Genomic DNA, 12,704 nt, shown 5'->3' with positions numbered 1-12,704 from the left:
CGGACTAGCATATCAGTATCGATACTAAATTGAATGCATGTTTCATTTGGCAAAATAGATTTACGTACAATGCATCATATGGTGTACTATTTACGACAAACATTTCTCTCTGTCTTTAGCCTCTCTCCAGGCGACGCATCGACGCAAGGGAGCCGTTGTACCGTCGCGTCGTGTAGTTGCGTCGCCTGGATGGAGGCTAAAGAGAGAGAGAGAGAAATGTTTGTCGTAAATAGTACACCATACACGTTAGCATCGAATATCTCGATATCGGATACATCGATAATAGTCATCAACTCATTACCAACCCCATGCGCCAACCAACTGCGCCACTAGGAAGAGCAAGACGGCGAGAACAAGGCTGAATTAATATTAAGGGACTAATCTGCAAACATGGCTGAAGTATTTCTTCCTAAGTTATTCAGGTAAAGTTACATTAGCAAGTATTTGGACCTACTGAATTGGGAAATTCCAGAGTCTCGTCGTCAAAGAAACGGCGCTTGCTGGGCCAATATATGCTGGGCTCAGCTATCAGGAGGGGGGGGGCTCTCGATTCACTCGGAGTTGGACCATGGAGCAATATCAAACAGGCTTGGGAATTGTAGATTTGGGAACCCCGTCCCGATAATAGAAGGGAGAGCTACATTTTAACTTTGAATTCACCTTGGTACTGGGTAGATTTACTGTGACATCATGCTCCATGTGGCCTAGCCTCAGTTCTGAGGGTAGCTCAGTGTAGGGTTGATATTTCTCCATGGGTTGATGTTGTCAAAACTGGCATTGTGTGGAGTTTTGAGGGAAATGACATTTAAAGCAAGATATGAGATGGAGAGAGTCCCCCCGCCTTTGTGTTGGTCATTGTTTGATCGGAATCTCAGGAATTCTTCACAGACTTCTACTTGTAGGGGGAATGTGTTAGGTAACAATAGTCTAGAGTGTGTATAGGGATTGGACAGGTAAGGGGGTACCCCTCGGTCCCATATCTTGCCTGGTATAGGAAATGAGGGGAAACAGTGGGCATTGGTTAATTAACACATAACACACGCTGGTTTCAAATTTGCATGGCTAGTTCAGTAAGAATGTCACATTTTCTCACATTTTACAATTTTACATTTCCAAGGGTCAACTCGATGAATAAAGAGAGTGTTGCCTTTTGCAAGATTAAAATAGCAAAAAAAAAGGGCGAGTGTACAAATTAAAAATCCCGGATATTATTCAGACACACCCCTCCATCATCATGTCCCTCATCATAAACTTTCGTGACGACTGACATCAACTCAAGCAGATAACCCATAGTACACGTACTGTAGTCAGCCTACCACAGTCTGGGAGAAAAATGGCAGATAGGTTTCAATAAATCTAACGTTGGTGACCGTATACTCAACAGGTCCTTAGTTTTGCCACCTGTCGCCTGTTGTCAAGTTTGATTGATTTTTACAGTAGGCCCCTAAGGCAATATTAATTAATGGATCGGGGACTACATGTATGTACGGTCATCGATGTTACTTCGGGCATGTTAGGTGGGTGTGGTTATACGCTGGCAAAATAAGTGTTGAGTTTGATGGGTTGCGACATGTTCCCTTGTGATTGGTTGGGCTTCATGCATATCATTGTTAACAGCTAGATCAGAAACTTTTACTGATTGGGTCATGAAAAATGGCTTTGTGAGGCAAACTTACCACAGTTTACTCCCCGTTGCCAGATAAGTTGTTAATCTGTGGACTGTTTAGATTTGAATACTTCTGAACTTCCTTGTCCATTTGTTTGTTAGGGGAAGAGTTCCATGTACAGATGCCAGTAATCATTCCCTACAGTGACCTGTTAGCCATCAGAAAGAAAAACATGCCCAGAAAAGTTCAATTTAGCGAGGGAATATGCCACTTATTATTTTTCAGACCAGTAGGGTTTGTACATGGGGTGTCAAGTGGGGTCGGTATGTGGAACTCTTTCCTTCATGAATATCCTCAATACCAAAAGCTCTGAAGGTTTTTGGGCCTTTCTTTTAATAAGGCAGGCCTGTTCAAATGCATAATTACTCTGCTGGCAAATTTATGGATGTCACATGAAAAACCAAGCTGCAGAGGCCTGAAAAAGATTCCATGTAGGTGACAGATTTGAAAAAGGATAATTCAAGAAAGGTTTATGTCAGAGCTTGGATGTTGTTTAAACCTCAGAGCAAAGTTTTGTTGTTGAAATGTGTTCTTTAGTTACATTGACGAGCATCAGGATGACTACGTTAAGAGGCTCGCCGATGCGGTTGCCATACAGAGCGTCTCGGCCTGGCCGGAGAAACGAGAGGAAATCAAACGCATGCTGGAAGTTGTAGCACGGGTAAGGCTGGGTAAATTTTTAAAAAAAATGTTCCCATCCCCGTTGCTTCCTGTTGCTCTGCCCGCCTCAGTTTTTCTCGTTTTTGTCTTGTCATATTTGTGACACTATAGACTCTGCACCTCTTTTTAAACGTTATACATCCGTAACTAAAAACAAGTTAAAAACCTGATTCGAGGTTAAAATACCTTATACTAGACAGAAGACCATCACTGGAAAAGTCCAAAAATTCCATTGTTATCTGCAGACAATCTGCTGTGGTTAACAAAACAAAAAAAAAGAAAGCTGCTGCCTTCATTAAAATCTACAGGAAAAACACAATGTTTTTATTATTTGGCCTATCTAATGCACAGAGACTGGGATTCTTTCTTTTTGTCACATACACAGAGGAGGGATTAGGGATTAGAGGGGCTATTTTTGATTTGCTTTGTGCAGGTGCCCTTGAGAGAACCATGTCTTTGTGGGTAGACTGAGGGGTATACTTTTGGAACCGGATACCAATTTATGACAATACTGGGTAGCCTACCCTTCAAACCTAGAAGAACACAAGGCCCTTTGCTTTTGTTTTCTTGTAGGACCTGCAAAAGCCCGAGGTTGGAGCAACGATTGAGCTCGTAGACATTGGTACACAGAAATTGGAGGACGGTCGAGTCATCCCGTTGCCGCCCATCCTCATGGGTCACCTTGGCGACGACCCCAAGAAGAAGACAGTCTGCATCTACGGTCACCTGGACGTGCAGCCGGCCAAACGGGTCAGAGCTAAAGAACTACTTCAGTCTCACTGACAAATTGGTGCCTCAGTCGCAGCAAATGCAGTTTTTGTTGTGAATCTTCTGTTCAATTTCCTAAGAACCACATCCTTCAAAATCTACCACTGAGGCAGTTTGGGAGGATTTTGTAGGATTGTGGACTTCAGTGTGGTAGAGCCCAACCACTGTTATTTTACTAATATCTTACAGTGATTATGCCGTTGGTTTTCTGCACATTGGAAGATTTCAGGGGACTCGTAACCCCTGTCAAAATATCTCTTTAGAGGTTATTGTGTCATCTTTCTCTGTCTATTTTCCAGGAGGATGGTTGGGACACGGACCCCTTCGTTCTGACTGAGAAAGACGGTAAGATGTACGGGCGTGGCTCCACAGATGACAAAGGGCCGGTCTTGGCATGGCTGAACGTCATTGAGGCATACCGTGCCCTGAAACAAGACATCCCCATCAACATCAAGGTAAGTCCACTCACTTGGGGGATTCGAACCCTGGACCACTGAAATGCAAAACCCTGACTGTTATCTTCTGGCCTTGCCCAATTAAGGCCAGTAGTTTATGGAGAGGTAACCAACACTATGGCAAATTTTGAGACACAACATAAAAGGCCGAGTAGCTCAGTTGATTGAACACTCAACCAGAATTTTGGAGGTCTTGTGTTCGAGTCCTGCTGAAGTAATTAATCTTAACCTAGCCTGACACTACCCTTACTCCCATTTTCTGTGCAGTTCTGCTTTGAGGGAATGGAAGAATCCGGCTCTGAGGGCCTTGATGAATTGATTGAGAGTCGCAAGGACACATTCTTCAAAGTAGGTGTTTTTATGGAGCATTTCATTTTAAAATTGACCTTTGTCCTTACAGACACAGTATGGTGCAATCTGTATGTGCAGTTGCTCGATCTTTGCTTGAGCGGTCGATTGGATATGTCGATAATGCCACTATCGGCCAATCGCCTTTCCTTGCTAATTTACGGTTGTGGAAAAGTTTCAAAAGTTTAACATTTCCTGGGATTGACCAGTGGTGCGAAGCGATTGGATGACAGTTCATCAGATTGGCCAATTGTACCCAGCATGCTTTTTGATTTTGAGAGCTATGAGCAAAATGGTTTACTTTCCAAGAGCCTTCAAAATTCACCAAAGAATTTTGTAGGATTGAGGAAGGTAGAGCCCAGCCACTGTTACTTTACATGGGGCTTGATGCCCCCTGTAGGTTGAAGTACAAAGAATTAATGTGCCATTGGTTTCCTGCGCAGAGGAGGATTTGTAGGATTGAGGAAGGTTCAAGCTTTAAATGCTTGTCCATTTTGGTAAAACCAAGTTGCATGTTTTGAGGTTTTAAATCAAGATTTTCTATAGCACACTTTCGTATGGAATTTCAGCCCCTAGCTATCTGAGAGACCCATCAAACAGGAAGGCATTTGCCCCTTGGCAACATGCCAAGTCTCTGCAACATGCCAGGTCTCGGCAACAAGCCAGTTCTTGGCAATATGCCAGCACTTGTCACTATGCCAGCACATAAAATCTCAATAATTTTTTTTTCTGTTTCTCTCAGGACGTTGATTACGTGTGCATCTCCGACAACTACTGGCTGGGCAAGAAAAAGCCCTGTATCACGTACGGCTTGAGGTAAGATCCTCGTCCCGGCGCTAGTTTACGGTTGGACATGAAGGAGATTTTGGGGCGTAATGGTCACATAGTAGTTGTCACAAAGTTTCAGTGATCCGTGGACATAAGGAGACCTCAGTGCCACCATAGAGTTAATTGGTTGGACCTTGACATGCTCGCTGGCCCATCTTTTCCCTTATGGGCAGCGCACGTGTGGTTGTCACAGTTTTGTAGTCGAGACCACTTGAGACCTTTACAAGACCACAGGAGACCATCACAAGACTGAGACGAGACCTCTAGTCAGAATGCAAGTAACAAGCTATTCAAATGAACTGCAACAAAAGCGTTCCTTTGTCATTGTTCAACCTGTTACTTGTGACTGGTCTTGTGCATGGTCTCCACTACAACACTGGTTTGTCATCCCACCTACCTGTGGGATTTTGCACCTCGTACGCCTGTTTTGAATGCTTCATGCGTGAACATGGTGCGATGACAAACTTCCCCAAGAGATCTCGGTGTCTAGCGACCAGCGTTTGGCATGCACTGTCACATGAAGAACTATCAACCGGCCTTTCAGTTTGACATAGCTCTTTCAATGCGCTCAGTTACCAATTATTTGGCAAATGTTGAAAATACATACATGAACATGTACACCTGTAGCTCTCAATGTCACACATAGCCTGACCCTGCCAAATAACAGGATTAAAAACACCGTTGCCGTCTATTGACGTTTGCTGTAACTTTTCTTTATCTGCAAGTTCTGTTGGAATGTCGGGGGCCTTTTTTTTCCATGGCGTTGTATTCTGGTAGAAAATTCGCATTCTGTAGGCGTTAGAATTGTTTTGACGACTTGAGGTTTTGCTCCTTGTCCCTGTTTCCCAGGGGAATTTGCTATTTCTTCCTGGAAGTGGAGTGCGCGAAAAAGGACCTGCACTCTGGCGTCTACGGTGGCTCTGTGTAAGTGAATTTTTGGACCAATCTTTCAGCATGAGATTTAACTCTTACGGTTGTTATTGAAACATGTCAGGAAAGGATAAAATGGCTAACTTTGCATTGCCATTTACTCTACAGGCACGAAGCCATGACGGATTTGATCGCCCTGTTGGACAGTCTGGTGGATGTCACAGGTCAGATCAAAGTGCCTGGCGTGTACGACCAAGTCGCTGAGCTGACCGAGGAAGAAGAGAGCCTGTATGGACCCATCGACTTCGACCTGGTACGGGCTGGAAATCTGATTGCTGGACAATTACCCTCAGTTGTCATGAAAATAGACCAAAAAAAAATGATGTCTCGCTTTGTTTGCATGTGGGCTTTCCTAATCTGTCTGGATGGATCGCGCATCACTTGGCCAGGGAAAGTTTGTTAAAGCACGACATCATTGTGCAAATACAGGTCTACTTTCTTCAGCAAACTGTGTCATGTTTCATGAATACATGCTGCATAAGTCTAAATTGTGCTACAAGTTGCCATGCAATCATTTTGTAGCGCTGTGTAGGTGGTGCGAGTTGAGCCAAACTCACTCACTAATCATGTACGGTTAAGACTCGTCATCGATCCACTTCTAAGGCTCAGACGATATGTGTACAACTTGTTTGCAAAGGTAATAGAAAAACCTTCAAGATTTACTTCCTGTTTCCAGTGAAGCACAAGACAAAAACCTTTTCAAAATGGCAGAGACACATGTACATGTAATGTAATGACTGTTGTGATAATTATTGAAAAGAAGCAACTGTTGTAAAATCCATGATCGTCTCATCAGAGAAGTTTGACATAACTAGTACGTTGTGCAGCTAACCTTTTTGTGAACCGTACACCGAAAGTATAATGCACAGCTATGCCATAGATTTGTGGCACACGGCTTATGCCAGTCATGAAGTTAAACCTGCATGTGCACTAGCTTATGCTCTCTCTGAGTGTCCCTTGACTGAGTGTCCCAATTGATCGGATTGTGTCTGCATTGCAGGAGGACTACCGTCAGGAGATCGGAACCGATCGGCTCCTTCACGACACCAAAGAAAAACTCCTACAGCATCGCTGGCGCTACCCGTCTCTATCCATCCACGGTAAAGTTGGTTGTCAACTCTCTGCTCTCCTCTAGGTCAGACGAAAATCTGACCGGTCTAGTACGTGCTCCCTCAAGACTCGTAACTTTTCCACCGGTTTTGCAAAAGGCGTTGGCTAACATCGCACTCCTCATCGGAACTCTTGAAGGATTTTTACAATTAAAAGGATCCTAGTTCAGTTTTGGTGTCTGCCTTTCTCCATGGTTGACAGCAGTTGGTGTCTTCAAATCCAATCCCTGGACAATATTTGCAGCCCAGGAGCCAGACTTCAATAGCCGTACTTTAGGCAAACAGGCTCTTAAACACATTTTTTGCAAGGGATTCAAAATCAAGCGGAACTCTCGTGTATTTGAACACCTCACGTTCAAATTTGCCAGTCTTTCCAACTGCTTGATTTGTGGAAATGTTGAGCTGAGTTTTATCTTTTTTGTACGAATGTTAAACAAGGGGAGAGAAAGTCCTTTGAATTCTTTGCATGAGACACAGCTGTTTGTTAAATTTTTTTAGGAATTCAGGGGGCCTTTGACGGAGCCGGTTCCAAGACTGTGATCCCTCGCAAAGTGATTGGGAAATTCTCCATCCGTCTTGTACCCCGCCAGTCACCTACCGAGATTGTGGAGCTGGTTATCAAGCACCTGACCGACATCCACAGTGCACGAGGTTCGCCCAATAAAATAAAGTGAGCCGATAGCAAGAAGTTTTAGTTCTGAATTTGTAGTAGCTACGATTGGATGTCAATCAACCAACAATCAACCCCATTGCACTGAAGGTAGTGTGTGTGAGGCTCCGTGAGTTGACAAATCTTGTCAGAATGATCATAGATTGTTTAAACTCTCAAACTTGTTCTATAAAATATGGCGCTCATGGCATGCAGTTACTACCCCTGCATCAAGCCAACAAATGCGGGAGGTCGTCAGACTAGAACTTGATGTACTTAAACTCTCTACACAGTGACAGCGAGTGCAACCTTTTTCTGTCACCTTTTGGCATGCTTTGCGGGTATTGGAAGTAACTGCAGTCTGATATCTTGCCTAGGGACACAAAGCAAGCCCCACGATCTGCCTGGTAACCCACAGAAGTTTAGCCAGGGAAGAACACTAGGTTATGTACCAGACCAAAAAATGTGTCATTTCAAAAGTGCATGATTATTGAAAACGAGTGCGCTTCAGTGGATTCCTTATAGTAGAGCTGATTTTTTTCCCTTGGGCAGCATTTCGTCTGGCCACGCGGGAGAAAGTTGGCTGAGCGACTTTGACCATCCTCACTACCTTGCTGGCCGCAGGGCCATCCAGACAGGTAAATGTCTCCAAACTAGGACCACAGTCCCACATTCAGGCCAAATACAGCCTCAGGAGACTTCAGTCAATCCAGTTTCGACTGGAGTCATTAAACAAACTGTGACGTTAACAAAGTGTTGTTTGTTAGGAGGAGGGTTACACCTGTTTCAGGCAGGCATTCTAGAGTCCCACCGACCCGAATCAAAAGCAAATTTTGAATTAAGTACAGCAGTGATTCGACATCTGAAACAATTGAGAGCGACCAAAATCTTTCAAACTCACCCGTGAGAGAGGAGACAGTGAGAAGCAGTTAGTTTTAGAGGTGGGAAGGAAACCTCAGAGGAGTATTCTGGGTAAAACCCACGCAATGAGGTAGGGCCTGAAAACCCAATCCAAATGTGGACCGGGCAGGGATTTGAACCCGGGCGGCAGAGGTCAGGAAGGAGCCAATATGCCAACCTGACTCCCCTTAATACCTGCAATGTATGATTTTGAAGCACTCGACATTTCAGCTCTAGTTTTTTTGTTTAAATGTTTTCTTGCTCTTCAGTGTTTGGCATGGAGCCGGACATGACCCGCGAGGGTGGCAGCATCCCCGTGACCCTGACTCTCCAGAACGCGACCAATAAGAACGTGATGCTGCTCCCCATGGGCGCCTGCGACGACAGCGCGCACTCTCAGAACGAGAAGATGAACCGTTCCAACTACATCAACGGGGTAAGTAGCACTGTCCACATCTTTCGGTAGACTAGACACGTTAAATTCTGCCTAACCATACATGGGCTCAAGTCTGCAAAGTGTGCCCAGTAGCTAGTAAGCCACACGGGGATGAGATTGACCAATGAAAAAAAGCTGGAAACAGCTGAAAAAAAAACGACACAAAGAAGCTGAACTGTGAAAATCTCCTACACTTTTGTACACAGCCAATGAGGAAAACAAGCTGAAATCCAAAACCAAAAATAGCTGAAATCAGCTGAAAAATCTTGCCTCTCTGTCAGTATTGTGCAACATGTCACCGGCGTATTAACCTTCCAGATGTCAGTACACTACCAGATGTCAATACAAGTAACAAAAACCAGCAAATTCAAAAACTGCACTCTCAGGTTGATGAAATGGGGCGATGAAATTGAAAAAAATTTAATCAATTTTTTTGTTTTGTTGGTGATGTGATTTTCCCTTCCTACACGCAGATCAAGCTCCTTGGAGCCTACTTTGAGGAGGTGGCTAAACTGGATTAAAAGCCAGCAAACCAGGTTAAAGGGATAAAGATTGCATCATAAACCACCAGCCATGAACATGTTTAACCTGGATTGAGAGTTCGACTCTTTGCTGTTTTGTTTGTTTGAGTAGCAAAGCCATTTCTGCATAAACTTTTGGGCAAGTTCGGGTGCGCACTACAGTTCAATCAGTAGACGATGCTTTTTCAGTCAGCCAAGTTTTGAGAAAATCTTATTGTTACTCACATTTCACCATTGGCTTCGATTCTTACAACGTACATGGTCATTGAAATTTCGTACAAATTGTTTTCATATGAATGGTTCCCTCCAAAGTGATGAAATGAAATCAGCTATTGATAATAAGCGGTGTGACCATGCCCTGGGCCCGGTCCCAAGTACATGTAGTCAACTAGACACTCCAAACCATTCATCGTTCAGGCGGTGTTAGTCGGAACTATAGTCATCGCTCAAACTTTGCCCTTTGCTGCTGTTACCTCTTTGGTTAAAAGTGCTCTGTGCAATTTGTGTTCAGAAAGCAAGTCAAAGACAAATGGTGTGAATTTCAATCAAGCTGGTTCTCAAAATCAAATTCTGCAGCAAGCTCATTGCTTCATCAACTTTGGCAAATATTGTCGGCAGTGCCGTTGCTAAAAAAGCAACACAGAGAGAATACTTTAATTGTATAACTAGAATGAATACTCCAGACATTCCACCTTTTGCATGGTTCTTGTTTTTGTATCCAGACAGGTATTTTTGCCAAGGACTAATTTTGTATTTACACTTTACCACAAACATGGGCAGTATTAGCACAGTGTCTCCATAATGGTGTGGCATTTCCATTGACAGTGAAATGTAGTGTTGTCTATTCTAGTTCTGTGCAATGGGGCGAGTGTTGCTTACTCGGTATTTTATTCACAGCTGCTTGGGAAGAAAGAAGGTTAAATCCCAAGTATTTGATTGGAAGTAGTTGTAAAAGAAGGGCCAAAATTGTGTTCTTGGATGTGTGAACACAAAGACTTCCAAACCACAGTGCTAAAAGAATTTGAATGTTGATTGGGGCAGTGGTGGTCAGGGGGATTGTTTGGGCTACCTTTCTGAAGAGCCAATAATAGAGACCGATTTCGTGGGTCAGGGGAAAGAAATTTACAAAGTGCGTTTGTTAAAAAGGGTTTATTTTCTTATTTGGTTAGGGGCAAGATACACTTTGCATCGATGTCTTTGTCTTTCTACAGACTGTTCATTGTTACTTTTCTTTTCAGTGAAAATGTGGCAATAGCTATTCCTAAATGTTAGTATTCTTAATAAAAAAACAACCCATCAGCTCTCTGTCATGAGTTGAAGAGAAACGATTAATACTTAGACTAGGCAGCTCAGTTTGCAGAGCCATTGAGTAAAAGCAGTAGACCAGAACAAAAATTTGTGCTCCTTGACTGTCAGTGCAGTTGCTTCTTTTGTTTGGAAGTTAACATCTTTTTCTTTATGAGCGGATTTTTCTGGTTGCCAGATTGAAAGCTAGATGCAAGTATCAGGAATCCAGCGCCTCGGTTAAAAATTACAATTGCAATAGGGACTTAAAGGATAAGATGAATTCTTTTTGTTTTCAACTCCAGAAGCTGCGATTTATATTTTTTGATGCCATAAATTGCTCAAAATAAATGAATTCCAAACTGTTTCCAAACCTGTTGATTCTGTGAGCAGTCTTTATTAAATGTGAAAACTTGTGATTTAAAAGATAACAAATAAAAAAATGAAACAAGCTACCAGGAAAAATCAAGGAAATTGTCCAGAAACCAAAATAATGTACTTAAGATCATTGCAGTTTGAAAAAAGGGATAGACAGTAAAAAACGACTTTTTTTACATGATTTCTACACTCACTTCCGTGATGCTCCTTAGAGTCCTAGGTAATCTCAAGGGGTCAAAGGGCAAAGAATTAAATGCAAAATTACTGGGAACTTATAAAGATATTTTACAAACTTGGGTTAGAGGTTTTCAGCCCAGATATCACTGATATTGTTACAGCTAACACCACAACTTCAGCTGTAATACTACACGGTTAAAACAAATTCACAAAATGTTATGGCGCCCCACGGTACATGTCCAGTCTGTATTTTTAACACTGGCTGCACCCAATTGCTTTGGAATTAAAATATAGAAGATACGTTCTTTTAAACTGTACTCCCCAGAATGGTGAAAATCTGCTGTCTGGTCTGAAAAGTAATTGGTAGGATTTTGTGGCTGGAGTTGCTGTGTTCAGTAACTTCCAAACTAACTACACGACCCCGACTCTTCGTGCGAATGGCTCATCTCGGCACAAATTATCCAGGGATGACCATCACTATTGGAACATCCGTATATGTGTGGAAAATGTTTTTCTACGTCCATATAAGCACAATCTGAGTACACCCGAGGTTAAGAATTTTTTTTCCAGCATGTAAAAAAAACCCACAGAGGAAAGACTTTTCTTCAGTTATGGGAAATTCCTGATAAACGTTGTGATGCCCATTCTGGAAAATCATCCACAGTGACAAAGCTGACGGAACCAACCCGTGGAAGGTTGGTTAAGGGCACCACAAACAATGGGTCAATCCGACAGATGGGGGGCCTCGGAACATATGCAAGGAATGAATCTGCTTCAATCTACATGTAGTACCTCTAATGTTATGGCACATTTACTAAAAGACAAGCACTTACACACAGAGTTTTAATAAGCAACAAAATACAAGCTTAAAATTCAACCGCTTGACACGAGGGGCCATTTTTAAGGCTTTGAGATACGTACGCAAGCACTTCTACAATGAGATTGGGAAACATCGGCTGAGTCTGAACGCTACGGCTGTGGCTCCGACTAACACGGTTATGTATGGAAGCCAGAGTCTTGCAGCTTGAATCATCTGCTACAGAGATGTGTGTTTAAAGTCACAGCCACAACCAGTTGTTTTGGACAGCCACTGGTTTCAATTTTGTACTTATCCGTGAAATGTAATGACAGGGGACCGGTGAGCGAGGTAGTTCCTATCTTCAAATGCATGAACACTGTACATGGAGTACATTTCAGTGGCAAGGGATCAAGCCACTTCCCTGGTGATTGATCATTGCTTTCTGTGTGTGGTATCTTTGCTCCCGCTGGGAACCAGTGAGATAAGTTGCTTCCACTTTTATACTAGTTCCCACTCCCTTCGCCTAAAAGTTTTACTGATATGACAGACTAGGAACCAGAGATTTTGCTGTCTCATCAAACCTCCCTTTAATTAGTACAGGAACATGTACAGGAGCACCCTCTTTAGTGCCTGCATAAAGCCAATAGCCCAGGTGTATTTTCCCAAGCCAAGCAGGCTGAAGGGTTAAAACAGAAACAAAAAAATGTCTACAAAACTTTACGAAAGTTACAGCACAAATTCTAAGTACCAGAAACAGAGGAATAACCAATTTACTGTCGGATTAACTTTACAAGT

General features: G+C 42.9%; 1 protein-coding gene across 1 annotated transcript; it reads left to right on the top strand.

The window, feature by feature from the left end:
• Positions 1–263: 263 nt before the first annotated feature.
• Positions 264–10,928, top strand: LOC110975407 (cytosolic non-specific dipeptidase-like). Its single transcript, XM_022227866.2, has 13 exons — positions 264–422; positions 2,205–2,328; positions 2,901–3,077; positions 3,395–3,550; positions 3,818–3,898; positions 4,641–4,714; positions 5,576–5,650; positions 5,765–5,909; positions 6,657–6,756; positions 7,264–7,435; positions 7,967–8,052; positions 8,584–8,750; positions 9,224–10,928. Exons 1-13 carry the CDS (start codon positions 391–393, stop codon positions 9,269–9,271), a joined length of 1,437 nt encoding a protein of 478 aa, XP_022083558.1. The 5' UTR covers positions 264–390; the 3' UTR covers positions 9,272–10,928.
• The last annotated feature ends 1,776 nt before the right edge of the window (positions 10,929–12,704 follow it).

This window comes from Acanthaster planci, linkage group LG20 (genome assembly GCF_054643075.1).
Source record: "Acanthaster planci isolate LZ-2023a linkage group LG20, COTS_SCS, whole genome shotgun sequence".
NCBI lineage: Eukaryota > Metazoa > Echinodermata > Asteroidea > Valvatida > Acanthasteridae > Acanthaster > Acanthaster planci.
This window is presented reverse-complemented; position numbering and strand designations above follow the sequence as displayed.

Bases quoted from the DNA above. Each gene is read 5' to 3' on its own strand.
- LOC110975407 (XM_022227866.2), top strand. From the start codon at position 391: ATGGCTGAAGTATTTCTTCCTAAGTTATTCAG. The intron at 3,551-3,817 runs GTAAGTCCACTC...TTTTCTGTGCAG, and splicing joins ACATCCCCATCAACATCAAG to TTCTGCTTTGAGGGAATGGA. The intron at 7,436-7,966 runs GTGAGCCGATAG...TCCCTTGGGCAG, and splicing joins GGTTCGCCCAATAAAATAAA to CATTTCGTCTGGCCACGCGG.